The sequence below is a fragment of the Phyllobates terribilis genome, unplaced genomic scaffold (assembly GCF_046119375.1).
Source record: "Phyllobates terribilis strain yellow unplaced genomic scaffold, ASM4611937v1 Scaffold_5__5_contigs__length_657084704, whole genome shotgun sequence".
NCBI classification, from domain to species: domain Eukaryota; kingdom Metazoa; phylum Chordata; class Amphibia; order Anura; family Dendrobatidae; genus Phyllobates; species Phyllobates terribilis.
The window spans coordinates 137343490-137371234 of NW_027362765.1; the positions used below are offsets into that span (position 1 = coordinate 137343490).

At 50.8% G+C, this 27745-nt stretch overlaps 1 protein-coding gene across 1 annotated transcript in view; it reads left to right on the forward strand.

Moving 5' to 3' along the window:
- Positions 1-258: 258 nt before the first annotated feature.
- The window catches only part of APCDD1L (APC down-regulated 1 like), an 88657-nt gene continuing 61170 nt past the window's right edge, over positions 259-27745 (forward strand). Inside the window, exon 1 of the mRNA XM_073683054.1 lies at positions 259-649. Within this exon, the coding sequence (XP_073539155.1) occupies positions 613-649 (37 nt within the window). The 5' untranslated portion in view covers positions 259-612. The remainder of the gene's footprint in view (positions 650-27745) is intronic.

Genomic DNA, 27745 nt, shown 5'->3' on the forward strand with positions numbered 1-27745 from the left:
ATCGTGGCCAAATAAATGACCATTAGTGGAAAGGAGCATTTCAGGATGAAAATGTTTTAAAATCCATTATAGGATACAGTGCGGATAGAATATTTTATGGGGCAGACGGACCACCTCCACAACCCTCTTCAGAGGTGAACAGGTGGGATTACGCCTCCGTCCGTGGCCAATCAGTGACTTTTGGCAGCCATCACTCATGTTTGTGGAGTCCTGTATGTGAGGGGTTGCTGAGTGTGGACGTATGTGTGAGTATATGGTGAGAGTGGGATGGGGTGAAAGCTTCAGACTATGAATGAAGATTGTAAGAATAGTCTGCAGGACCCCGCAGTCTCCACCTCTTCTCACTTTAACCTATAACTGCCAAGCTCCATTAAATCTAACAACACACTGTGGACTGACTGGCTTCATGAGCACATTAGTATGTGATCTGAGGGAACGCAGCCTTCCTCCCCACCACAAGCCCCTGTGTTACACACAAAGCGCTGACACTGGCCAGCTCAGGGGAGCGCAGACCCTCATCATCACTGCAAAGTTTGCACTTCACTTGGCTCCAAAACTCCTATTCCTACCAAGACCCCAATCTCCAGGAGGGAATATTCCTGCGGCGGAGCGATGGCACAGCGTTACTGCACCCTGGGATGCTTTCTAGGTAGGCAGCGAGCAATGATGTGTGCCTGATGTTGTAGGACTACAACACCCAACCAGATGTTGCCTGGTTTATTGTGAATGCTGATTGGCCGGTAGTGAATACTGAGACTTGTAGTCCAACGCTATAAGGAACTTGGATGTCCAATCTGTGTTTTTTTTTTTATATCATTTCTATATAATTTTCTATTGATTTTGACTTTTTCGATTCTATTGATTAAGACTTTGTATTACGTGCGGATTTTCTGTGCAGATTTGTGTGCGGAAAATCCGAAGTGTAAGAGTAGGTCCACATGTGACATAAAAGATCCATGTGTAATGTGTTGCGGATTTTGTTACGGATCTACGCATTGCAAAAAAAGCGGGATCCACCGTGAAAAGCCGCAAGAAGAATTGATTTAAAAATCTGCATCGCAGGTCAATTCCTGTCCAGAAATTCTAGGCAGCGTATGAATTAAATGCTTAAAATCTCATTGACTTTGCTGCTACTGTCATTTGCTGTGGATTATCTGTCCCCAAATCCGGATGGAAATTCTGCAGTAAATCGTTAATAGATGAGATTTGACAAATTTGATGCATAAATTGCAAATATTTTCCATTCATAAATTTTTAAAAAAATTTGCAGGATGTCAATTATTTTTGCAGGTTTTTTTTATGCAGATTTACATTTTGCCATGCACAGCGGGAAAATTGCAACAAAGATTTTAGCGCGGAAATGCTGCGGATTTGCAGCCGAAAATCTGTGCCAAACCTGCATTTGCTATAATGGTTGCATGTGATGATAAAGTTTCATATGTTTGTACAGGAACTGTCAGGATGAAAAGTTGTCACCCACATTTTGCAGATTTATATGACGTATACAACCAGCTCTATAATAATCCTATCAACATGACCTGTATTTACTTCCACTCATCCAAGCCTCAAAAAAAGCCTCCTGTATAGGATAATATGTAAAAAAGGTTGTTCAAGAAATACAGATGTAGCAGAGGTGAACTTGTTTGGCTGTTCCCAGTTAGGTCCAGATAGAAAAGTCAGCTCTGCTATTCCACATGTGTATGTTGGCAATACCAAGAGTAATGTATTCTGGTGTATTTACTGCCACAAATTGTACGCCAATGCATTAGAGTGACTTTACCGACTTCCTCTGACAGCTTTGAAAAGTGTTTCCAAAAAGGGACATGGAGTCATAAAAAAACCCCCAAAGGAACATTTTGGCCCATAATATTGATCGATCTTATGACAATATTCCCAACAACCCACTTTTATAATTTTCTTGCTATGCTATTCCTATCTGTTATCATCCCCCTCTACCGTAAGCTGGATAAAGACGTAACAATGGCCTGTGTGATATGACTACAAAGGTGCTAAAACTCGTTCTTATCTATTTTCATGTGGTTTTTGTGATTTTTTTTTTATTTATTTATTTTTTTTTAAGAAATTGCATGAATACTGGGAGAATCGCTCCAAAAGTTGGACGTAGTATAGAACCTGTCTTAATTTTGTCTCTTGATTTAAATGTTTAAAATATGTATATAATAAGCTATAGATGCTGAAAAATGCAGGAACAGCAATTCACATTTGCTGCATTAAAGATGATTTTCTATCTGGAAGATCATCTTAGTCACCGCAGAGATCTTATAGTTTCTGCCCATTTGACACCCAGTGCTTTCATATTAAGAAAAAAATTTGGACTATGCTATTGACTACATTATTAACCAGAAGATCTGTTACCTGAAATATAGGCGAAGGGGTAACTGTAAGGCTGTGTTCACACGCAGCGTTTTTTGCTGCATTCTTTTAATGCAAATAAGAAGCTGCATTTTACATTACCAGCAAAAGCAATAAAATTTCAGAAAACTCATGCACACATGTTTTTTTTTTCCTGACTGAATATGAGAATTGCAGCGTTTTTTAAATCAAAAGCAGTGAGAAAATGCAAGAACCCTGCAGAAAACAGATTTTTCTGCATTTTTTCAGAATTTTTTGCTGCATTTTTGGTGAATAAATCTAATTTTAAAGCTACGTTCACACGTTGAGTTTTTGCACAGTTTTTTCCTGCTCTCTTGGTAGAAGCTACTTCCAAAATGCAGATTTTGGAGCTGATTATATGTCATTTGTCTACAGTACATGTTTAATGAAGTTCATTTTATGCAGTAAAAACACGTGGTCGCTTTTTGCAGCATTTTTGCACTTTCTCATTGCTTTCTATGGTATAAAAGATCAGCAAAAACGCTGAAAGAATTGACAGGCTGTGGAAGTAAAAAAAAACGCTGCAGTTCTCAAATTCAGTCAGGAATAAAAACGTGCATGAGATTTCTGAAATCTCATAGCTTTTGCTGGAACTGTAAAAAGCACCTTTTAATTAATTAAAAAAAAAATGCTGCAAAACCGCAAAGTGTGAACATAGCCTTACACAGCGTTTTTACTTTCGAGAGTGCAGAAAAAAATGCTGCATAGGCGCTAAGGCTGGGTGCCCACGTAGCGTTTTTCAAGCGTTTATGCTGCGGAATTTCCGCAGCATAAACGCTTGTGAAACGCATGGTAATCCGTCCCCCATGGTCCCCAAGGGGATTCCGCATGTTCTATGTACATGCTGCGGATTTTTCCGCAGCGTTTATGCTGCGTACAAAAATCCGCAGCATGTCATTTAATTTTGCGGAAGCGCAGGGGAATGGCTGCCATTGACTTGCATTGAGACGCATAGAATGCGCGTCTCTACATTTCTACAAGCGGCTTCTATGCGTCTCTCTGTGCGGATGGTACCCAGTTCTAGAGGAGAGAAGACTCTCATCCAGACCTGGGTACCATTCTACCTGTAAATAAAGAATAAAATAACAAATAAAGTTTATACTCACCTGTCCGGCGGCTTCTCTCTGCATGCCGGCATCGCTGAAGGACCTGCGGTGACGTCACAGTCATGTGACCGCAGGCCCTTCACCGCTCTGTCTCGCGATATGCTGGCAGCCAGGAACAAGCCAGGAAGCAGCGCTGCAGCACACACCGGGGCCTCGGGGGTGAGTATAGCTTTATTTTATTTTATTTTTACGGTTCACACTGTATAAATCCATGCTGTTTGCATGGATTTATACAGTGTGACCTAGTTGTCAAGCACTTTCCAAGTGATGCTATCGCCTGGAAAGCGCTTGTCAATCTGCATGCGGAAACGCATGTGAATCCGCATGTGGATCCGCATGTATTCTGCAAGAAAAACGCATGCACAATCTGCATGCGTTTTTTCTGCCAGGGAGATGCAGAAATGCTGCAATAAGTTTTGCCCAAGAAGGAAAGTTTTTTGTCGTTCTCTGATGGTAAAAAGTTTTAAAGTTAATGGTCCAGAGGACATAATAGACATGAGACTGGTATAAGGGACGATAGCATTGGAGGCTAGTCAGGTTATCTATGTACATTTAATAATGGATATACAGACTAGGCCATGTCTTCTTACTAGAGTAAAAGGCCATGTTCCCACCATGAGCTTCTGGTGCATTTTTGACGCAGCGTCTTACAGTTGCATCAAAATGGATGGGATTTATAGAAATCTCATTCACACTGTGCTTCTTTTTTTACTCCGTGTAAACTGACCTGCGGTTCGTGTTTCAAATCCGGCAGCATGTCAATTTCTCTTGTGGGTACACTGAGTTTTCTGTGCGGATATTCCCCATAGTACATTAGGTGAAAAACTCACACGCGTTTTTAGTGTGTTTCCGCAGCAGAAACACATGTAATCCGTACCTAAGTATGTCAATATAGTTTTATCAAAGCCAAATATCAGGAAGCATAAAAAAAACAGCTTTATTTAAAACATGACACATCAAGAAGAGACGCAGCACTAAAAAACCACAATAAAATAACCACGAGTAACCTAATCTAAATAATAGGGTCAGAAATTCTGCAGCGTCAAAAGCTCATGGTGGAAACGTAGCCTTGGGTGCCCAAATGCTTTAGAGATCTGCCAGGTGTCAAGTATTCCTCCCATCTCCCACCCCTATGCATGAGAGCTCACTGTGGCTGATCATGCATGTGTTCTCAATGGAGGGAGGAAACTAAGCCGCTGCCAGACACCCCTGGCAGTGATTCATCTTCCCTGGTGACAAAATAATCAGGCAGCGAAATTTAACATCTAAGATCCTGATCCTTTTACTCCAGGGGGTCACCATATACATAAGATAGTGGCCAGTCCTGTCGAAATTAGCTGGTTGAACACCTGTGCTACAACTCTTATGACCACGGTCCCACTATCAGTATTCGGTCAGTATTTTTTCTCAGGAGTGGGAGCCAAAACCAGGAGTGGGTGATAAATGCAGAATTGGTGACTTCTTTCTATTATACCTTTTCTCTTATTGTTCCTCACCTGGATTTGGCATGAATGGAGATCAATCAGCAATTTTACCTCTTAAGCCACGGCTACACTATCAGTATTTGGTCAGTATTCGGTCAGTATTTTTTCTCAGGAGTGGGAGCCAAAACCAGGTGAAGAACAATCAGAGAAAAGGTATAATAGAAACAAGTCACCAATTCTGCATTTGACGCGCCCCTGGGCCTATGTCGCGCTGCGTTGCGCACGCGGGAGCTTACCCGGAGCCGGATCTGTTTAGGGTTGTAGTCTCGTGGCGGTGACCCGGTCCGTGCCCAGGGAGTCAAACTGGACGGCAGTCTGTTAGCGGTAGAAAATGGTTGATGACTACGCCACCCGTTGAATGCAGCCAGGGGGCTGCTGCTGCAGGGCAGACCGCTGAGGCCGGTGGAAGGATGGTGCAGCGTGATAGTATAACCCCCAACGGGAGGGGTATGGCCTCAGGGCAGCCGACGTGGATGATGGGGGTAGCAGGAACCACTCAGAGACGGTATGGTAGCGTTCAGGGTCTTTACTGGTAACAACGATAGACCCTCCCGGAGTACTTGCTAGCGAACGGGGCCTGGTCAGTCCTTGAGCAGATGGGATCTCCCCTGGCCAGGCGTAGTTGTAGGCCTCCCAAGCTGACTGTACTCTTCTGGCTACCTTGCTAGAAGCTGATGTAAGTAGCCCACGTCCCTGAGTGTACCGTGTGGTGCTCACCCGTATGGCCGGTGACTCGGGGCCTTCTAATGGCTTCCGCTCCACGATGGCAGTGCTGGTCCCACGCGTGTGACCGGGCCTTCGGGCTTCTGGGCCAGGGGACCTGAAATCCCCTGCCTGGCGGATTCTGCTGCTGGGTAGAAGTTATTTCCCACAGCCTCGGACTCCGGGTCCGGTAAAGAATCTTCTTAGTCAGGGCGAGCTCTTTAGCTGCCAGCCCCTGACTCCTTGTGACTCTGCTGCTTCCTATGCTGCTCTTGTCTCTACTCTTCCTGGACTCACTAACTCTGCCTCAGCCCCGGGTTTATACAGGGGAAGTTCTTCCCCTCCCAAGGCTGGGCAGGAGGTGTGGCATGCACAGGATCCCTGACCAAAGGACCTCCCACCTGCTCTCAGACGTAATATCTCTATCACTGTGACAACCAGACCCCTGGGGTGTCACACTCCCCCCTAGTGAAATTTAGTACTCCGGGACTAAACACTTTTTAGAAAAATATAACAAGGTATATCAAAGAACAATAAAATACAATAAGGAAACACAATAAGATGGTTACGGATGTCCGCAACCGGGTGCAGTCTTTGAAGAAAAGCAAAGGTGTCCATTTCACCAACACAGGGAGACGTAACCAGGTAGGGGTCTGTCCTACCCCGAGTCCTTAACAGTCTCTAGTCCATCCTGGGTTACGCTCCAACTATATACAAAGGATTCCCGGTAAATCCACCGAAGACTCCTAAAAACAACTAGAAACACAAAATTACACACAAGCAACAATAAACAGGTAAACATTGTAAAACAACTTAAACATTTAGATCCTCCAACGTGCGGGTAACTGGCCTCTAGTGGCCCTAGTGGACCTACGGAGCTGACTGTCTGGCCCTGAACTACAGGGTGTAGGAGCTGTCAAGGGTAAACTGGGCAGCTGTCTACCGGCTCTTTGTCTCACTAGGGGTACGGCAGGCTCACTATAAGCAGAGGGTGGATTCTCCTGTTCCGCTTGGGTGGAGTCTTCTGCCTCCTGGACCGGCTGCTCTTCCAGCTCTACCCGTTGCTCCGTAGGTTCCTGGGATGATGGTTGGAGGAAGGTGAGTACGGGTACCACAACTGCACCATTGACTTGAGTCCAAGACCGAGGGAAGTCCCCGAGCACGGTACTAACCATATCTTCCCTTTCTTCCACGGGTCGATGGTCTTCCTGTTCCTCCTCAGGGTTCCTCAGTTGTTCGGGGCACTTCTTCAGGTGGTCCCGGGATACAATGGCTGTGGTTTCCCCTCCGTCTTTACTGATGGTACAGACCTTCGGGTTCTCGTGGCTTGAGGGCAGTACGGTGTACGGGTCCTTCTCCCACTGGTCGTCCAACTTGTGGAGCCGTCTCTTCCTCTTCAAGACCTGCTCTCCGGGTACCAGGGGAACAGCGGGAGCATACTGGTTGTAAGTCTTCTCTTGTCTTTCCCTAGCCTGACAGAGACTTCGCTCCACGCTCTCCTGTACTTTCCGGTACTGCTGCTGCCTCTCTGTGTCCCAGTCTGTTTCTGGTGAAGTGTCCTCGGGCGTCAGGACTCCCATTTCCAGGTCAACAGGTAACTTACCAGGTCTTGCCCTCATTAGGTAAGCCGGGGTACAGTTGGTGGAACCTACCGGGATGTGGTTGTATAGGTCCACCAGATCGGGCAACTTCTCAGGCCACAGACTGCGTTCTTCCAGGGGCAACGTTTTTAGAAGATCCATTACCACCTGGTTCATTTTCTCACAAAGTCCATTAGTTTGCGGATGGTAGGGTGTCGTCCTTATCTTCCGGCAGCCATACAGATTGCAGAATTCCTGGAAGACCTCCGCTTCAAAGGCAGGTCCCTGGTCTGTCAGCACTTGGTCCGGGTACCCGTGTGGACGGCAAAAGTGCTGCTGGAAGGCTCTAGCTGCTGTTCGAGCCGTTAAGTCCTTGACGGGGACGACAACCAGAAACCGGGAGTAATGATCCACGATGGTTAACGCGTAGACGTAGCCACTTCTGCTGGGGGTCAGTTTTACATGATCCAAGGCTACCAGTTCCAACGGTTGCCGGGTGACGATGGACTGCAGGGGAGTCTTCTGGCTGGCCCGGTCCTTCCTTCTCAGATTGCACGGGCCACAGTCTCTGCACCACTTCTCGATGGTTCCCCTCATGCCTACCCAGTGGAACCGCTCGCGCAGCAGGAACTCCAGCTTTTTCCACCCGAAGTGTCCAGCTCCGTCGTGGTATGCCTCCATCACCATGGCTGCGTCTCTTCGTGGCACCACTACTTGCCAGAGTAGCTCATGCGTCCTGGAGTTAACCATTCTGCGGCACAACTTCCCCTTGTAAAGGAACAGTCGACTCTTCTCTGCCCATAGTTGTTTGGCTTCCTCTGGAGCGTCTGATTCCAGGCTAGCCTCCGGGCGAGTCAGCATCTCCTTCACCAGTCGGACGGCAGGGTCGCTGTCTTGCGTTTCCGCCCAGTTGTAGTGAGGTAAGGGGTTCAACGTAGCAGCCTGCTTACTCCTTACCCGGTGGGAATACTGGATAGTCCCATGACGGTGGAACGCAGGGAGTTCAACTTCTTCCAGTCCCTCCGGATCTTCTCCTCCGTCCGGCAGGTTGGGCATCCTGGACAGGGCGTCCGCGTTGGTATTGGAGCGCCCTGCCCGGTATTTAATTGTGAACTCGTAGTTGGACAGACGGGCCATCCACCTCTGCTCCAGGGCACCGAGCCTTGCCGTGTCCAGGTGTGTCAGCGGGTTGTTATCCGTGTATACGGTGAACCGGGAAGAAGCGAGGTAATGCCTAAAGCGCTCGGTGACTGCCCATACCACGGCCAGGAACTCTAGCTTAAATGAGCTGTAATTTTCGGGGTTCCTTTCGGTGGGTCGCAGTTTTCGGCTGGCATAGGAGATTACTCGTTCTCTCCCCTGCTGAATCTGGGACAGTACGGCTCCTAGCCCGATGTTACTGGCGTCGGTGTAGAGGATGAAGGGCTGGCTATAGTCCGGTTACGCCAAGATTTCATCCCCCGTGAGGGCCATCTTCAGCTGGCGGAAGGACTCTTCTTCTAGCTTTTCCCATTTGAAGGGCGGCTTCTGGTTCTTGGCCTTCCGGGACTGGCCTATCAGGAGGTCCTGCATAGGTGCTGCCTTTTTGGTGAAACTGGGAATAAACCTTCGGTAGTAGCCTACCAACCCTAGGAACTGCCGCACTTCTTTTACGCTGGAGGGGCTTGGCCATCCCTTAATTGCGGTGATCTTATCGGGGTCGGGAGCCACTCCGTCAGCGCTCACCACGTGTCCCAGGTATTGCACCTTTGGTTTCAGGAGGTGACACTTGGAGGGTTTCACCTTTAGGCCGTAACTCGCCAGAGCTTCGAACACCTCCGCCAGGTGTTTCAGGTGGTCCTCATAAGTTTTGGAGTATACGATGACATCGTCCAGGTACAACAGGACCGTCTCGAAGTTTCTGTGGCCCAGACAGCACTCCATTAATCGTTGGAAGGTTCCTGGGGCGTTGCAGAGTCCGAACGGCATGCAGGTGAACTCGCTAAGTCCCATCGGGGTGGTGAATGCGGTCTTCTCCCGGTCCGCCTCTGCTACAGGAACCTGCCAGTACCCGCTAGTGAGATCCAAGGTAGAGAAGAAGTTAGCAGATCTTAAAGCAGCCAATGACTCCTCTATCCTTGGTAAGGGGTACGCATCCTTGTGTGTGATACGGTTGATTTTCCGGTAATCTACACACATCCTCATGGTGTTGTCTTTCTTTTTGACTAAAACTAGTGGGGCTGCCCAGGGGCTACAGCTATCCCGGATTACCCCAGCCTCCTTCATGTCTCTAAGCATCCCCTTGGCGTGTTGGTAATGTGCAGGGGGTACGGGTCGATACCTCTCTTTTATGGGAGGATGATCTCCCGTGGGGATGCGGTGTTCTACCCCCTTGACTCGCCCGAAGTCTAACGGGTGTTTACTAAACACTCTCTCATACTCTTGAACCACCCGATAGACTCCTTGTTTCTGGTGTGAGGGAGTGGAGTCAGTACCCAGATGTAGTTGCTGACACCAGTCCTCCATGTCTTTCTTAGAGCCGTTACCTTCCTCCGGGTGAGATGGAGGCAAGGGTTCCACAGATTGTATAGAATTTTGATTAGTGGTATATAATTTGGCTAGCGTGGCATACCGGGGCAGGTACACTTCCCTCTCCCCGATATTTATTATGCGAACGGGCACCCTCCCATGGCGTACATTGACCACCCCCCGTGCTGTCAAAATGGTGGGCCTACTGTCTGAGTAAACTGGTTCTACCATTGCCTGGTAATCTCTACCTCTCAGACCAATAGCTGCCCGGCACCAAATCATCATTTCACTTTTTGGGGGCATGGCAATAGGAAAAGGGTCACACATTCTTACGCTACCAATCTCACCGCCGGAGAGTTCCACTTGTTGCCGTTGCATCAGTGCCCGGATCTCTTTCTGGAGCACCCGCTGCTCGCCGGAGCTGGCATTCTTGGCAACCTGCTGTAAAAGGAAAATCACCTCTGCAAGACAATTTTCAATTACATTAGTTCCTAGAGTTATTTTTGGGTGACTCTCATGTTTGTCAATATCTACAATGATCAGTCCCTGTGCGGCCAGTTCGACTCTACCAATTTTGATGGTCACCTCTTTAAATCCGATCTGTGGCACGGGCTGACCATTGCTGGCGATGATACTCAAGTCGTCGTCAGGGTAGCGGGTAATATCCGAGTCATTCCAGTACTGCTTGAAGAGCACGTACGGGATGGTGGTGACCTGTGACCCGGTGTCCAGTAGGGCACTCATGGGAATGCCATCCAGTACCACAGGCAAGACTGGACGTCCTCCCACATATCTGTCGCGCCAGTTCGATGGGCCTGGTGATCTTTTTCCTGGGGGTTGGCCCTCTACCCCAGGTTGTGCCCGTTTAAAGAACAGTACCTTTCCATATGTCCGGGTTGATTGCAGCGGCGGCAGATGGGTCGTCCGTCCTCGCTGTATCGGTCACTGGGTCTTCCTCTGGCCGGTGGGGTCCTCCTTGGTCGATGCCACGGGATGTCCTCCGGTCCGGATGCCAGCTGGATCTTCCCTGGAGTGGAAACCTGTAAAGACTGCACAGTTCGGGTTAGCGCAGCAACGCTTTTAGCTAGCTCTTGGACCTGATGGTGTAGGTCTGGAGCCGGGTCATTGTCCAAAGCCTGCGCATCAGCTCCCACAGGCCCTGCTGACAAGGGCGCCGCCTCCTGGTAGTAAGTGGTAGTGGGGCGTCTGTGGGTCACAACGCCACCTGGTGCCGGTTCTCGGAGCACCCGGATGGCTCTGTCCTTGAACTGTGCAAATTCTAGATGAGGGTCCTGTAAGGCCATTGCCCGCAACTGGGTGCGGTGGGCATTGCAATATAAACCCTCTATAAATTGTTCGGTCAACAGCCTGTCCTCGTTTCCCACTCCATTAGGGTCGGTCTGCTTAATGGCCCTCAGGGCCTCTTGTAGGTTGAGTGCATAGTCCCTTATACTCTCATGCGCTCGCTGCTTGCACCCGTAGAATCTAAGTTTAATCTCGGCTGAGGTGCGGGTATCAAAGGTGTCCTTCAGCCGGGTTAGTATCCCTGCGACAGTCTTCCTCCCAGGTGGCCAGGATTTTACTTCCCTTTTGGCTGCCCCAGTTAGTTGGGCCACCAGGATGCTCACTTTTTGCTCTTCTGTGAGGGGGTACACCTGGAAGAGGCTATCCAGCTTTTCTCTAAAGTCATGCAGGGTATGTGACTCCCCTGAGTACTGGGGTAGCCAAGCTGCTCCCGGGATATAGGGCATGGTGAAGGGCATAACTGCAACAGCGGTAGCGCTGGCGGGGGTTGAGGCAGTGGAGCTCTCCTCCGTATCCGACATCTTCCTCCCCCCTAGTGGACCGTGGCCTACCTTGCGATGATCCTGTTCCGTAGGCCGCGGCTCCGCAGTGGATCGTCAGGGTTGAGGACCTTCCGTCGCGCTCCTGTGACGTCGGCGTCTGCTGGGCTCCTTCCAGGACCTTACGCAACGTCCGGACGTGAGGCGGGGCTTCAGTTCTCGCGCGCTTTCGGAGTCCACGCCCCTCTTCTTCCCGCGCGGCGTCCTCAAGATGGCGTCCAATGGCGGGAAAACTCCACGGATGGCGGGAAGAAGGCTGAAGATGGCGCCGGATGGCGGGAAACTTCACCGATGGCGGGAAGAAGGCTGAAGATGGCGCCGGATGGCGGGAATCTTTCACCGATGGCGGGAATCTTCACCACTGGTAAGTTTGAACAGTCTTTGCTTTTCAGGCACGCAGTACCCGGTGGTTGCGGGCACGTGATCCTGCCGACTACGCCAAAGTTGACGCGCCCCTGGGCCTATGTCGCGCTGCGTTGCGCACGCGGGAGCTTACCCGGAGCCGGATCTGTTTAGGGTTGTAGTCTCGTGGCGGTGACCCGGTCCGTGCCCAGGGAGTCAAACTGGACGGCAGTCTGTTAGCGGTAGAAAATGGTTGATGACTACGCCACCCGTTGAATGCAGCCAGGGGGCTGCTGCTGCAGGGCAGACCGCTGAGGCCGGTGGAAGGATGGTGCAGCGTGATAGTATAACCCCCAACGGGAGGGGTATGGCCTCAGGGCAGCCGACGTGGATGATGGGGGTAGCAGGAACCACTCAGAGACGGTATGGTAGCGTTCAGGGTCTTTACTGGTAACAACGATAGACCCTCCCGGAGTACTTGCTAGCGAACGGGGCCTGGTCAGTCCTTGAGCAGATGGGATCTCCCCTGGCCAGGCGTAGTTGTAGGCCTCCCAAGCTGACTGTACTCTTCTGGCTACCTTGCTAGAAGCTGATGTAAGTAGCCCACGTCCCTGAGTGTACCGTGTGGTGCTCACCCGTATGGCCGGTGACTCGGGGCCTTCTAATGGCTTCCGCTCCACGATGGCAGTGCTGGTCCCACGCGTGTGACCGGGCCTTCGGGCTTCTGGGCCAGGGGACCTGAAATCCCCTGCCTGGCGGATTCTGCTGCTGGGTAGAAGTTATTTCCCACAGCCTCGGACTCCGGGTCCGGTAAAGAATCTTCTTAGTCAGGGCGAGCTCTTTAGCTGCCAGCCCCTGACTCCTTGTGACTCTGCTGCTTCCTATGCTGCTCTTGTCTCTACTCTTCCTGGACTCACTAACTCTGCCTCAGCCCCGGGTTTATACAGGGGAAGTTCTTCCCCTCCCAAGGCTGGGCAGGAGGTGTGGCATGCACAGGATCCCTGACCAAAGGACCTCCCACCTGCTCTCAGACGTAATATCTCTATCACTGTGACAACCAGACCCCTGGGGTGTCACACATTTATCACCCACTCCAGGTTTTGGCTCCCACTTCTGAGAAAAAATACTGACCGAATACTGATACTGGGGCCGTGGCCTAAGATTTCTATACGTATGCATTAGCACGTCTCATGCTGCAGTTTGGATTGCTTTATATAATGAAGCTCAGTTAATCTTATAAGACCCTCATGGGTGGGGTTCTGAAAAACTAGGGATCTTGAACCTGTGACTCAAGCTCTAGCATACCTGTCAGCTGTTACGGTATTCTGAGAGTTGTCTCAGCAGGGGAGACATAGTATGATGTCTCCTGTTATAGACAATCATTGTAGTAGAGGTGATGTGCCACATTTATGTCATGTAATTGTAGATTGTGATCCCTCACGGGCAGGATCCTCTCTCCTCTTGTACAATCTGCGACTTCTATTGTCTAAAATGATTATAATTGTTTCTGCTATATGAAAATACAGCTTAATCTCCACTCCAGTCACTTTTTCACACGTAAAGCGCCATGGAATAAATGAGGCAATAATAATAAATAATAATAATAAGGTAAGGACGGACGTATGTATGTAATGAATGGAAGGTTGTATGTATATAATGTAAGGAAGGACATATGTATGGATGGATGGATGTATAGAATGTATGGACTGATACATTTATGTATGGGTGGTTTTTCCTCTCTTACACTTCTTTGATGGTTTTTTACTTGGTCATACTCACATCATGGCACCGTTCATGTCACACAAATGCATTACGGCGTGGGACACTATGTACTCTTTCCACTTTGGACAGGTGAGGGATATTGTTGTTTTTTATTTTTGTTTTTTTTACACTGGACAATGGCTTCAGAGGATTAGGTGTTAGGTGAGTATAAGGGTATGTGCACACGATGCAGAAATGAAGCAGAAAATTTCTGCATCATTTCTGCATCTCCCTGGCAGAAAAAACGCATGCAGATTGTGCATGCGTTTTTCCTGCAGAATACATGCGGATCCACATGCAGATTGACATGCGTTTCCGCATGCAGATTGACAAGCGCTTTCCAGGCGATTTTAGCATCACCTGGAAAGTGCTTGACAACTAGGTCACACTATATAAATCCATGCAAACAGCATGGATTTATATAGTGTGACCCGAGAGAGTGTATATACTTACCTCTGATGGCCCGCGCTGTCCTGCTTTACAAAGTTCCCGGCTGCCGGCAACTTTGAATTGAAAGACCTGCCGACGTCAGCGTCACGTGACCCGTCACATGACTCTGACGTCACCGCAGGTCCTACAACTCACTGCAAGTGCCGGGAACCAAGCGGGAGCGCTGCGCGGGCCGACAGAAGGTAAGAATACATTTATTTTTTATTTTATTCTTTTTTTACAGCTTTTTTAATGGTACCTGGGTGTGGATGAGACTCTCCTCTCCTCCACACCCGGGTACCATCCGCATATTAGAACGCGCCAATAACGCAAGTACAAATGCTGTCTTGCGGAATTGGCGCGTTCTAATGCAAGTCAATGGCGGCGAAAACGCCGCATTTCCGCAAAATTAATTGACATGCTGCGGAAAAATCCGCATCATGGGCACAGCACATGCGGATTTCCATTGGGTAACATTGCTGCCCTTCTACCATGCGTTTTTCATGCGTTTCCGCGGCGTTTACGCAACTGCAAAAACGCCGCGGAAACGCATGAAATACGCATCGTGTGAACTCAGCCTAACCGTGTTTTTTATTTTTAACTAAATGTGTAAAACATGTTGTGAACTTTTATTTCAAATACAGGGTTTTTGTCAGGCTGTGTGTTTATTTACAACTTTTACTATGGGGTTAGTAATGGGGCGTCTTATAGACGCCTCTCCATTACTAACCCCTGGGCTTCATGTCAGCTGCCAATACAAGGTTGATATGAACCCCAACCCTATTACCCCACTTGCCACTGCACCAGGGCAAGTGGGAAGAGCCAAGGCTAAGCACCAGATTTGGTGCATCTTAATGATGCGCCATTTCTGGGGTCGCTGAGGGCTGATGTTATTAGCCTCGCAGGGGGCCAGGATCCATGGCCCCTTCCCTGGCTATTAATATCAGCCCGCAGATGTCTGTTTAGTCTTTGCTGGGCAGATTTTATAGGGGGACCCTACCTCAATTTTTTACTGGGGTCCCCTTGTAATCTAGCCAGTAAATGCTAATCAAACAGCTGTGGGCTGGTATTAATAGCCAGGGAACATTTTTGGCTAATGGCACCTTCCCCGGCTTCTAATATCAGCTCCCAGAGATCGGCTTTCCCTCTGCTGGGTATGAATAATTGTCGGGAGCCCACGCCATTTATTTATTTTCATTCTTCATTTTGAACAGCATGTATTCAGCAGGTGCTGAATACAACTCCCACCATTGTCTCCTGCTCACGCTGATCTCAGTGCGAGCAGCCGACAATGATGAGAGCTGCGTTCAGCAGCCGGGGAACAGCGCGAGCTGTACCGCTGATTCCCAGGCACCGGTATGTGTCATGCTGATGACACATGGAAGTTATTTTTTGTGCATGCTGCGCAAAAAAAATTGACTTGTCTGTGGGTTTTTCACATGGACACACGGTCGGTGTGAAAAGCCTACATGTGCGCACACCCATTGAGTACAATGGGTGTGCGTATGTCTGTATTTGCGGTCCTTAAAAAACGGATATAGACATACAAAACAGACGTGTGAAGGGTGCTTAAAGTGTATGGACACCTTTGGTGGCACTTTATTTTAATTTAATGTGTGTAGTTTTTACTGTTGGGTTTCATTGCAAATTTTGGACCATTTGTCTTCTACAGCCTCTATGTATGTAGTACATCACTAGCTGCGGAGCAGAAATAGAGAGTTTATATGGCATCAGGGTCTGAAACTTTTATCTTTCTTCTCCTGAACATCTTCTAAATTGACTCATGACCAGCAGAGTTGAACTAAATTCTCTAGAATATGTAATCACTTTCTAATCCAACTACTGACCCTTAAATGAAGGGGTCGCAGTTCGTCTTCACTTGAATGGAGCTGTGTTTCAATTCCCAGCAGAAATCTGTGCAGTACAACCAGGGTCGGACTGGGGTGCCTAGGGCCCACCAGGGGAAATGACTCTAGGGGCCCACACTACAGCCCACCATAAACTGTTTTATTACTTGTTATGCTTGTCTATAATGCACTATAGTTACATGATTGGCTGCGCTGTGGAGCACTGAGCGACAGGACTTTGTTCGAACAGTCATTCCGTACTGCCAGAGTCCCTTTAATGGTAACTTGTCACCTTGAAAAACGCTATTTATCTGCAGATATAGGGGTAATCTGCAGGTAAATAGGGTTTAAAGCCTGGTTAGACGGCTTATTGGAAAAGCGTTGGCTACACAGAGAAAATTACATTTTATTCTCCCTGCCGCCACTCGCTTCCTGTCATAGGATCGGTGCAAGGAGGGAGACATTACAGTCACTGCGAACTACAAAGTGAGGGTGCTGCAATAACGTCCGGCACCTGGATTGTGACACTTCCATGGAGCCCAACTTCACGCTGAGCTTCATTGAACGACTAACATGGCAGCAGCACCTGGTAACTAGTGCTGAGCGAGAATGGTCAGATAAGGTGTGATCCCAGCATGCTCAGGTGTTATCCAGGTATCTTGTAGTGCTCTGCTAATATGCTCGAGTCCCTGCGGTAACATGTTTTGCGGCGGTAGACAGACGCAACACATGCAGGAATTGCCTGTTTGTTAGGTAATCCCAGCATATGTTGCTTCTGTCTACCGCCGCAAAACATGTTACCGCAGGGACTTGAGCATATTAGCAGAGCACTACAAGATACATGGATAACACCCGAGCCTGCTGGGATAACACCTTATCCGACCACGCTCACTCAGCACTACTGGCAACCCATCAGCAATCTGCAACTGCGTCACAGGGGGCAGAAGGGAGCAGGTGACTGCATGCACCGGCCATCGTGCTAGCTAAATGCTGCTGTCAGTGATTGACAAGGGCACTTAAATAATCAAAACAGCAGCAATCAAGGCGAGCTCTGATCACTGCTGTTACAGGCAGACGCTGGCTATGTAACACAGCCGACATCTGCCTGGTATGGAGCAGGCTCAGCTCCTGAACCCGCTCCATACAAGTACAACCCTATGGTTATGACAAGGTTAGCAAATTTCACTTGTCTGTTCCTAAATGTGGAAAGACAAATGGAATTCCCTAACACATGTGAGTGAGTCCTAATAGATTTAGTAAAGGTGCCTCAAGCATATGAATGTTATTACACACCACAATGCACAGTTACATATGACGCGCCCCCTGGGCCAGTGCTGTTGGGGATACCCGGAGCCGGATCAGATGGGGGTTGTAGTCTCCGAGTGGCTGTGACCCGGTCCGTGCCCAGGGTGTCAAGCTCAGTGTGTGGCAGTCCTTATGATGTTACTAGATGTTCTTTTGTGTCGACTACGCCACCCGTTGAATTGCAGTCACTACGGCCGCCGCTGCAGCAGGGTCCGCTGAGGCTGATGGTGTTGGTGCAGCTTAGGTGGTATAACCCCCAACGGGAGGGGTATAGCCTCAGGGGGTCAGGTGCAGAGGATGGTGGTTGTGGAAGTGCAGGGATGATGGTAATGAGAGTCAGAGTCGGGTTGTGCAGTTCAGGGTTCTTTACTTACTGCAGATGTTCCGGTCACTCCGGCCTTGAGTGACCACCCGAGCCGTGCTGCGTCCACCAGGTCCTGGACTCGGCCAACCCCCAAGTAGTTCTGGAGCGTGGTTCTGAGCTCCCTTTCTGTCCTGTCCTCGTCTCTGGCCTTCCCCACCAGGGATCCACCTATGTCCGGCTCCCTCGGGCCTTCTGTTGGTAACCCTTGACTCTGGGTTCCCTGACCCTACGCGTGGTCTGTCTTCCGGGTGGATATGGTGGGTGGCCGTGGCAGATGCTGCCCACGGCCTCCGGTCTCTGGCTGAGGTATGCTGTAGCCCCCACCAGTTTGGGATCCGGTACCCTGTTGCCAACTCTTCACCCTATGTTTGTATTTGGGTTCTCAGAGTTCCTTCTTTCTCCCCCTCTGGGTCTTTCAAACTCCTCTCTCTCTCTGGGCCTTGGAGCTGCTCTTCTCCTCTGCTCTCTTCCTCTGCTCTGCAAAGTCTGATGTCTCTCTGACTTCTCACAGACTGTCTGTGGCTGACTGACTGTGGCTGACTGACTGACCTTGATCTTAGATGGTGCCCACCTTAAATACTCCCTCTATGTGTGAGCTCAGGTGACCAGCACCCAATGAGCTCCTAACTTTACCCAGGCTGCTCCCCCTATCTGCCCCTACACTACTGGGATGTACCACCCCCCTCCCACTCCAGCCAGGAACAGACTCGGTCGTACCTGCACATTTCTAAGTGGGAGTACCGTTGGTCTGCTCCTCGGAAATGGGATGTGTGTAGTGCATGCAGCCTACTGAGCTCAGCTCCAGACTCCATCCTTACCCGGGAGTGGAATACCACACCTCTGGCTTGAGGTGCAATACCCCTGTAGCAGCCGAATCCTCAGGGTGCTACACATACACGCATCTTACAAAACACATATTATTCCAGATACGTAGACGCGCACAAACACGCAGAAGCGCACACACACGCAGACGCGCACAAACACGCAGACGCGCACAAACTCATCAGTACATGAATACATCATCTGAACCACCATCATTTGTAATGTCAGGTCAGCCCCATATATATTTGTATCGCATAAACCTACAACTCCCAGTATGTAACTAACAATAGAGATACTGGGAGTTATCAGTCATCATCAGACTGCGGACCATACAGGAACCACAGTACTGATGAGACACAGGCAGGATCACAAATGAACATTTACATCCAGGTATCTTACCTGAGACGGCTTCTCTGATTAGAGTCGTTCTCTCTCTTTTCGTCTCCCTCTTGTCCAGTCTCCATGATGACTTTTCTCATCCACAGATCGTCTCTGCAGACTTCCATCTTCTCCGGTCTTCTGCAGATCATCCCCACACGATGCCCTTAAAGATAGCAGTGTCATTATAATGCTCCTGAATAACAATATCTACACTGAGCCCCTGAATAAACCTAACTCTTACAATGCTCCCTGCACAAAACATGACATACACTCTACCCCTCTTATGGTACCTGCTCTCCACACTGTCCTCTCCTTACCATACTGGGCCCCCTCTTCACATTGTCCTCTCACACTGTGTCCCCCCCTATACTGCCCAGTCTCTATACTGTGCCCCTTCATCACACTCCCCCTCCTCAGCATACTGTTCCCTCCTTTCTGTGCCCTCACACTGTTTCCCCCATACTGCCGCATCGCTATACCTTCCCCCACACTACCTAGTCTCTGTGCTGTGTCACCTCACACTTTTCTCCCCCCATACTGTCTCCTCACACTATTCCCCCACTCTCCATACTGTCTTATACATCCCTTCCCCATTCTGTTCCCGCACCCATTCCCACCCCTCCCCTAGTTCACCATACTGTTTCTTCACACATCTCCCCATTCTGTCTCCTAAAATTTCTCTCCCATCTCTCTCCAAATATAATAAATCTTCGGAAAAGCACACAGACATGCAGAAGCACGCTTACACACACAAAAGCGCACACAGACACATACTAAGGGCTCTTTCACACGTCAGTACATGCGGTGACCGTTTCCACACGTACCAGAGACACTGACACACGTAGACCCATTCACATGAATGCGTATGTGCACATGTCAGTGTGTTTCCACTTTCTACAGACCATGTGGTGTCCGTGGGCAAAACACGCTGGCATGTCTGTTTTTTACCTGCTGTCCAGACCGCAAAAAGTCCCGCACACTGATGACAGTTGGCACCCGGTGCTTGGGAAGAGCGCTGAGCGCTGCCCTCATCATAGATCCCTGCAGGCGCTGCGATCAGTACCAGCAGGGTCAATGATGAGAGTAATAGTCTATACAAGCTGTGTCCAACTGTAAAAAGAATAAAATAAAAAAAACCTTATACTAACCTCTACTAAGTGTCACCCACTGTAATCCGTGCGAGCGCTCACGCCGAGGAGAATGTCTACTGCAGCGAGTGGGCTCCGGAGCTGCGCTCAACAAGCCGTGCCCTGTCATTCACTAAGCGCAGCTCTGGAGCAAGCTCGCTGCAGAAGTCATTCTCCTCGGCGTGAGCGCTCGCACGGATTACAGCGGGGGACACTTAGGAGAGGTGAGTATAAGGATTTTTTTATTTTATTCTTATTTTTACAGTTGGACACGGACACGGTGGGAGTAGACTACTACTCTCATCATTGACCCCGCTGCTGCTGATCACAGCGCCTGCAGGGATCTATGATGAGGGTGACGCGCCCCTGGGCCTGTGCTGAGTAGCGTTGCGCACGCGGGAGCCTACCCGGAGCCGGATCTGATAGGGGTAGTAGTCTCGTGGCGGTGACCCGGTCCGTGCCCAGGGAGTCAAGCTGAGTGGCAGTCTTTAGCAGAAGATGGTACGGTGTTCGACTATGCCACCCGTTGAATGCGGCTATGAAGCCGCCGCTGCAGGGCAGACCGCTGAGGCCGGTGGTAAGGTCGTGCAGCGTAGCTGGTAGAACCCCCAACGGGAGGGGTATGGCCTCAGGGCAACCGACGTGTTTGAAGGGGGTAGCAGGAACCACTCAGAGACGGTGCGGTGTAGTTCTGGGTCTTTACTGGTGACAAAGTAGACCCTCCCGGAGTACTGGCTAGCGATCGGGGCCTGGTCAGTCCGTGAGCTGATGGGATCTCCCCTGGCCAGGCGGAGTTGTAGGCCTCCCCAACTAATCGTACTCTTCTGGCTACCTTGCTAGAGGCGGGTAAAAGTAGCCCACGTACCTGAGTGTACCGTGTGGTGCTCACCCGTATGGCCGGTGACTCGGGGCCTTTTGGTAGCTTCCGCTCCACGTCGCGGTGCTGGTCCCTTGCGTGTGACCGTGCCTTCGGGTTTCTTGGCTAGAGGACCTGAAATCCCCTGCCGGGCGGTTTCTGCTGCTGGGTAAGGATTAGTCCCCACAGCCTCGGACTCCGGGTCCGGTAAGAACTCTTCAATCAGGGCGAGCTCTGCAGCTTCCAGCCCCTGACCTCTTTTAGCACAGCTCCCACAGAGCTCCTGATCTTTCTTTCCTATAGCTGCTCCACTACAGACCAGACTGTGTCTCTGTCTGTGTTCTCTGCTCTTTCTCTCTAACCCTGCCTCAGCCCCAGCTTTATATAGGGGAAGTTCTTCCCCTCCCAGGACTGGGCAGGAGGTGTGGCATGCATAGGATGTCTGACCAGGAAACCTCCCACCTGCTCACAGACGTAATATTGCTATTACTGTGGAAACCAGACCCCTGGGGTGCCACATTCCCCCCTAGTAAAATTTAGTACTCCGGGACTAAACATATTTTTGTAAAACATAACAAGTAAAAACAGAAACAGTACAATAAAGAAAAACACATTAGGATGGTCACGGCGTGTCCGCAACCGGGTGCAGTCTTTGAAGAAAACAAAGGTGTCCATTTCACCAAGAGACCGGGAGCCGTAACCAGGTAGGGGTCTGCCCTACCCCGAGTCCTTAACAGTCTTTAGTCCATTCCTGGGTTACGCTCCAAACATATGTACAAAGGATTCCGGATAATCCTTAAACGACACCTATAAAATAACTAAAAATACACAATTATTTACAGGCAACAATAAACAGGTAAATACAAATAAACAGTCTAAACACTTAGATCCTCCAACGTACGGGTAACTGGCCTCTAGTGGCTCTAGTGGACCTACGGAGCTGACTGACTGGTCCTGAGCTACGGGGTGTAGGAGCTGTCAAAGATAAACTGGGCAGCTGTCTACGGGCTCTTTGGCTCACTAGGGGTACGGCAGGCTCACTATAAGCAGGGGGTTGATCCTCCTGGTCTGCTTGTGTGGGGTCTCCTGCCTCCTGGACCGGCTGCTCTTCCAGCTCTACCTGTTTCTCCGTAGGTACTTGAGATGCTGGTTGGAGGAAGGTGAGGACGGGTACCACAACTGCGCCATTGACTTGAGTCCAAGACCGAGGGAAGTCTCCGAGCACAGTACTAACCATATCTTCCCTTTCCTCTGCGGGTCGAGGGTCTTCTTGTTCTTCTTCAGGGCTTCGTAGCTGTTCGGGACACTTCTTCAGGTGATCTCGGGATACAATGGCTGTGGTTTCTCCTCCGTCCTTACTGATTATGCAGACTTTCGGGTTCTCATGGCTTGAGGGCAGTATGGTGTACGGGTCCTTCTCCCACTGGTCGTCCAACTTGTGGAGGCGTCTCTTCCTCTTCAAGACCTGCTCTCCAGGTACCAGGGGAACAGCGGGAGCATACTGGTTGTAAGTCTTCTCCTGTCTTTCTCTAGCTTGACAGAGACTTCGCTCCACGCTCTCCTGTACTTTCCGGTACTGCTGCTGCCTTTCTGTGTCCCAGTCTGCTTCTGGTGAAGTGTCCTCGGGTGTCAGGACTCCCATCTCCAGATCAACAGGAAGCTTACCAGGTCTTGCTCTCATTAGGTAAGCCGGGGTACAGTTGGTAGAACCTACCGGGATGTGGTTGTATAGGTCCACCAGATCAGGCAGTTTCTCAGGCCACAGACTGCGTTCCTCCAGGGGCAATGTTTTCAGAAGATCAATCACCACCTGGTTCATTTTCTCGCAGAGCCCATTGGTTTGCGGATGATAGGGTGTTGTTCTTATCTTCCGGCAGCCATACAGAGTACAGAACTCCTGGAAGACTTCCGCTTCAAAGGCAGGTCCCTGGTCCGTCAGCACCTGCTCCGGGTATCCGTGTGGACGGCAGAAGTGCTGCTGGAAGGCTCTAGCTGCTGTTTGAGCCGTTAAGTCCTTGACCGGGACCACCACCAGGAACCGGGAGTAATGATCTACGATTGTGAGGGCGTAGACATACCCAGATCTGCTTGGAGCCAGTTTCACATGGTCCAGGGCTACCAGTTCCAGTGGCTGTCGGGTGATGATGGGCTGCAAGGGAGTCTTCTGGCTGGCACGGTCCTTCCTTCTTAGGTGGCACGGTCCACAGTCTCTGCACCACCTCTCGATGGTTCCCCTCATGCCTACCCAGTGGAACCGCCCGCGCAGCAGGAACTCCAGCTTCTTCCACCCGAAGTGCCCAGCTCCGTCGTGGTATGCCTCCAGTACCATAGCCGCGTCTCTTCTTGGCACCACTACTTGCCAGATCAGTTCATGCGTCCGGGAGTTAACCATTCTGCGGCACAACTTCCCCTTGTAAAGGAACAGTCGACTCTTCTCAGCCCACAGTTGCTTGGTCTCCTCCGGAGCGTCTGGGTCAAGGCGGGCATCTGGCTGAGTCAGCATCTCCTTCACCAGTCGGACGGCGGGGTCACTGCCTTGCGTTTCCACCCAGTTGTAATGAGGTAAGGGGTTGAACGTAGCGGATTGCTTACTCCTTACACGGTGGGAATACTGGATAGTCCCATGCCGGTGGAACGCGGGAAGTTCAACCTCCTCCAGTTCCTCTGGATCTTCCCCCATGTCCGGTAGGTTTGGCATTCTGGACAAGGCATCCGCGTTGGTATTGGAGCGTCCTGCCCGGTATTTGATTGTGAACTCAAAGTTGGACAGGCGGGCCATCCATCTCTGCTCCAGGGCACCGAGTCTTGCTGTGTCCAGGTGTGTCAACGGGTTGTTATCCGTGTACACGGTGAACCGGGAAGAGGCGAGGTAGTGCTTAAAGCGTTCGGTGACTGCCCACACCACTGCCAGGAACTCTAGCTTGAATGAGCTGTAATTCTCAGGGTTTCTTTCGGTGGGTCGCAGTTTTCGGCTGGCGTAAGCAATTACTCGTTCTTTCCCCTGCTGGATCTGGGACAGTACGGCTCCTAGCCCGATGTTACTTGCGTCGGTGTAGAGGATAAAGGGCTGGCTGTAATCAGGGTACGCCAGGATTTCATCCCCCGTGAGGGCCATCTTCAGCTGGCGGAAGGACTCTTCTTCCAGCTTCTCCCATCTGAAGGGCGGCTTCTGGTTCTTGGCCTTCCTGGACTGGCCTATCAGGAGGTCCTGCATAGGAGCTGCCTTTTTGGTGAAACCGGGAATGAATCTTCGGTAGTAGCCTACCAACCCGAGGAACTGCCGCACTTCCTTTACGCTGGAGGGGCTTGGCCATTCCTTAATTGCGGTGATCTTATCAGGGTCGGGAGCCACTCCGTCAGCACTCACCACGTGTCCCAGGTACTGCACCTTTGGTTTCAGGAGGTGACACTTGGAGGGTTTCACCTTTAGGCCGTAGTTTGCCAGGGCTTCGAACACTTCTGCCAGGTGTTTCAGGTGGTCCTCGTAGGTCTTGGAGTAGACGATGACATCGTCCAGGTATAATAGGACCGTCTCGAAGTTTCGGTGTCCCAGACAGCATTCCATCAACCGTTGGAAGGTTCCTGGTGCGTTGCAGAGTCCGAACGGCATGCAGGTAAACTCGCTAAGTCCCATCGGGGTGGTGAATGCGGTCTTCTCCCGGTCCGCCTCTGCTACAGGAACCTGCCAGTACCCGCTAGTGAGATCCAAAGTAGAGAAGAAGTTAGCAGATTTTAAAGCAGCCAAAGACTCCTCTATCCTTGGTAAGGGGTACGCATCTTTGTGTGTGATACGGTTGATTTTCCGGTAATCTACACACATTCTCATGGTGTTGTCTTTCTTTTTAACCAAGACTAGTGGAGCTGCCCAGGGGCTACAGCTATCCCTGATTACCCCAGCCTCCTTCATGTCTCTAAGCATCCCCTTGGCGTGTTGGTAGTGTGCAGGGGGTACGGGTCGGTATCTCTCCTTTATGGGAGGATGGTCTCCCGTGGGGATGTGGTGTTCTACCCCCTTTACTCGCCCGAAGTCTAACGGGTGTTTACTAAACACTCTCTCGTACTCTTGAACCACCCGATAGACTCCCTGTTTCTGGTGTGAGGGAGTGGAGTCAGTACCCAAATGTAGTTGCTGACACCAGTCCTCTATTGTTTTCTTAGAGCCGTTACCTTCCTCTGGTTGAGATGGAGGCAAGGGTTCCACAGCCTGTACAGAATTCTGGTTTATGGTGAACAATTTAGCTAGCGTGGCATACCGGGGCAGGTGTACTTCTCTCTTCCCGATGTTTATTATGCGAACGGGCACCCTCCCATGGCGTACATCAACCACCCCCCGTGCTGTCAAAATGGTGGGCCTACTGTCTGAGTAGACGGGTTCTACCATTGCTTGGTAGTCTCTACCTCTTAGACCAATAGCTGCCCGGCACCAAATCATCATTTCACTTTTTGGGGGCATGGCAATAGGGAAAGGGTCACACATTCTCACGCTTCCAATCTCACCACCGGAGAGTTCCACCTGTTGCCGCCGCATCAGTGCCCGGATCTCTTTTTGGAGCACTCGCTGTTGGCCGGAGCTGGCGTTCTTGGCAACCTGCTGTAAAATGAAAATCACCTCTGCAAGACAATTTTCAATCACATTAGTTCCTAGAGTTATCTTTGGGTGACTCTCGCGCTTGTCAATGTCTACAATGATCAGTCCCTGTGCTGCCAGTTCGACTCTACCGATTTTAATGGTCATCTCTTTGAATCCGATCTGTGGCACGGGTTGACCATTGCTGGCGATGATACTCAAGTCGTCGTCAGGGTAGCGGGTTATATCCGAGTCATTCCAGTACTGCTTGAAGAGCACGTACGGGATGGTGGTGACCTGTGACCCGGTGTCAAGTAGGGCACTCATAGGAATGCCATCCAGTACCACAGGCAAGACTGGACGTCCTCCCACATATTTGTCACGCCAGTTCGATGGGCCTGGTGATCTTATTCATGGGGGTTGGCCCTCTACCCCAGGTTGTGCCAGTTTAAAGGACAGTACCTTGCCATATGTCCGGGTTCATTGCAGCGGCGGCAGATGGGTTGTCCGTCCTCGTTGTACCGGTCGCTGGGTCTTCCTCTGGCCGGTGGGGTCCTCCTTGGTCGACGCCACGGGATGTCCTCCGGTCCGGATGCCAGCTGGATCTTCCCTGGAGCAGAAACCTGTAACGACTGCACAGTTCGGGTTAGCGCAGCTACGCTTTTAGCTAGCTCTTGGACCTGATGGTGCAGGTCTGGAGCCGGGTCATTGTTCAAAGCCTGCGCATCAGCCCCCACAGGCCCTGCCGACAAGGGCGCCGCCTCCTGGTGGTAAGCGGTAGTAGGGCGCCTGTGGGTCACAACGCCACCCAGTGCCGGTTCTCGGAGCACCCGGATGGCTCTGTCCTTGAACTGTGCAAAGTCCAGATAAGGATCCTGTAAGGCCATTGCCCGCAACTGGGTTCGGTGGGCATTGCAATATAGTCCCTCTATAAATTGTTCGGTCAACAGCCTGTCCTCGTTTCCCACGCTGTCAGGGTCGGCCTGCTTAATGGCTCTCAGGGCCTCTTGTAGGTTTAGTGCATAGTCCCTTATATTCTCATGTGCTCGCTGTTTGCACCCGTAGAATCTAAGCTTAATCTCAGCTGAGGTGCGGGTATCAAAGGTGTCCTTCAGCCGGGTTAATATCCCTGCTACAGTCCTCCTCCCAGGTGGCCAGGACTTTACCTCCCTTTGGGCTGCCCCGGTTAGTTGGGCCACCAGGATGCTCACTTTTTGCTCTTCTGTGAGGGGGTACACCTGGAAGAGGCTATCCAGCTTTTCTCTAAAGTCATTCAGGGTATGTGACTCCCCTGAGTACTGGGGTAGCCAGGCTGCCCCCGGGATATAGGGCATCGTGAAAGGCATGACCGCTGCAGCGGTGGCGCTGGCGGTGGCTGTGGCAGTGAAGCTCTCCTCCGTATCCGACATCCTCCTCCCCCCTAGTGGACCGTGGCCTACCTTGCGATGATCCTCTTCCGTAGGCCGCGGCTCCGCAGTGGATCGTCAGGGTCGAGGACCTTCCGTCGCGCTCCTGTGACGTCGGCGTCTGCTGGGCTCCTTCCAGGACCTTACGCAACGTCCGGACGTGAGGCGGAGCTCCAGTTCTCGCGCGCTTTCGAAGTCCACGCCCCTCTTCTTCCCGCGCGGCGTCTTCAAGATGGCGTCCAACGGCGGGAAAACTCCACGGATGGCGGGAAGAAGGCAGAAGATGGCGTCCAACGGCGGGAAAACTCCACGGATGGCGGGAAGAAGGTAGGAGATGGCGTCCAACGGCGGGAAAACTCCACGGATGGCGGGAAGAAGGTAGAAGATGGCGTCGGAAGGCGGGAATCTTCACCACAGGTAAGTTTAAAAGTCTCTTTTTCAGGCACGCAGTACCCGGTGGTTGCGGGCACGAGATCCTGCCGACTACGCCAAAGTTGACGCGCCCCTGGGCCTGTGCTGAGTAGCGTTGCGCACGCGGGAGCCTACCCGGAGCCGGATCTGATAGGGGTAGTAGTCTTGTGGCGGTGACCCGGTCCGTGCCCAGGGAGTCAAGCTGAGTGGCAGTCTTTAGCAGAAGATGGTACGGTGTTCGACTACGCCACCCGTTGAATGCGGCTATGAAGCCGCCGCTGCAGGGCAGACCGCTGAGGCTGGTGGTAAGGTCGTGCAGCGTAGCTGGTAGAACCCCCAACGGGAGGGGTATGGCCTCAGGGCAACCGACGTGTTTGAAGGGGGTAGCAGGAACCACTCAGAGACGGTGCGGTGTAGTTCTGGGTCTTTACTGGTGACAAAGTAGACCCTCCCGGAGTACTGGCTAGCGATCGGGGCCTGGTCAGTCCGTGAGCTGATGGGATCTCCCC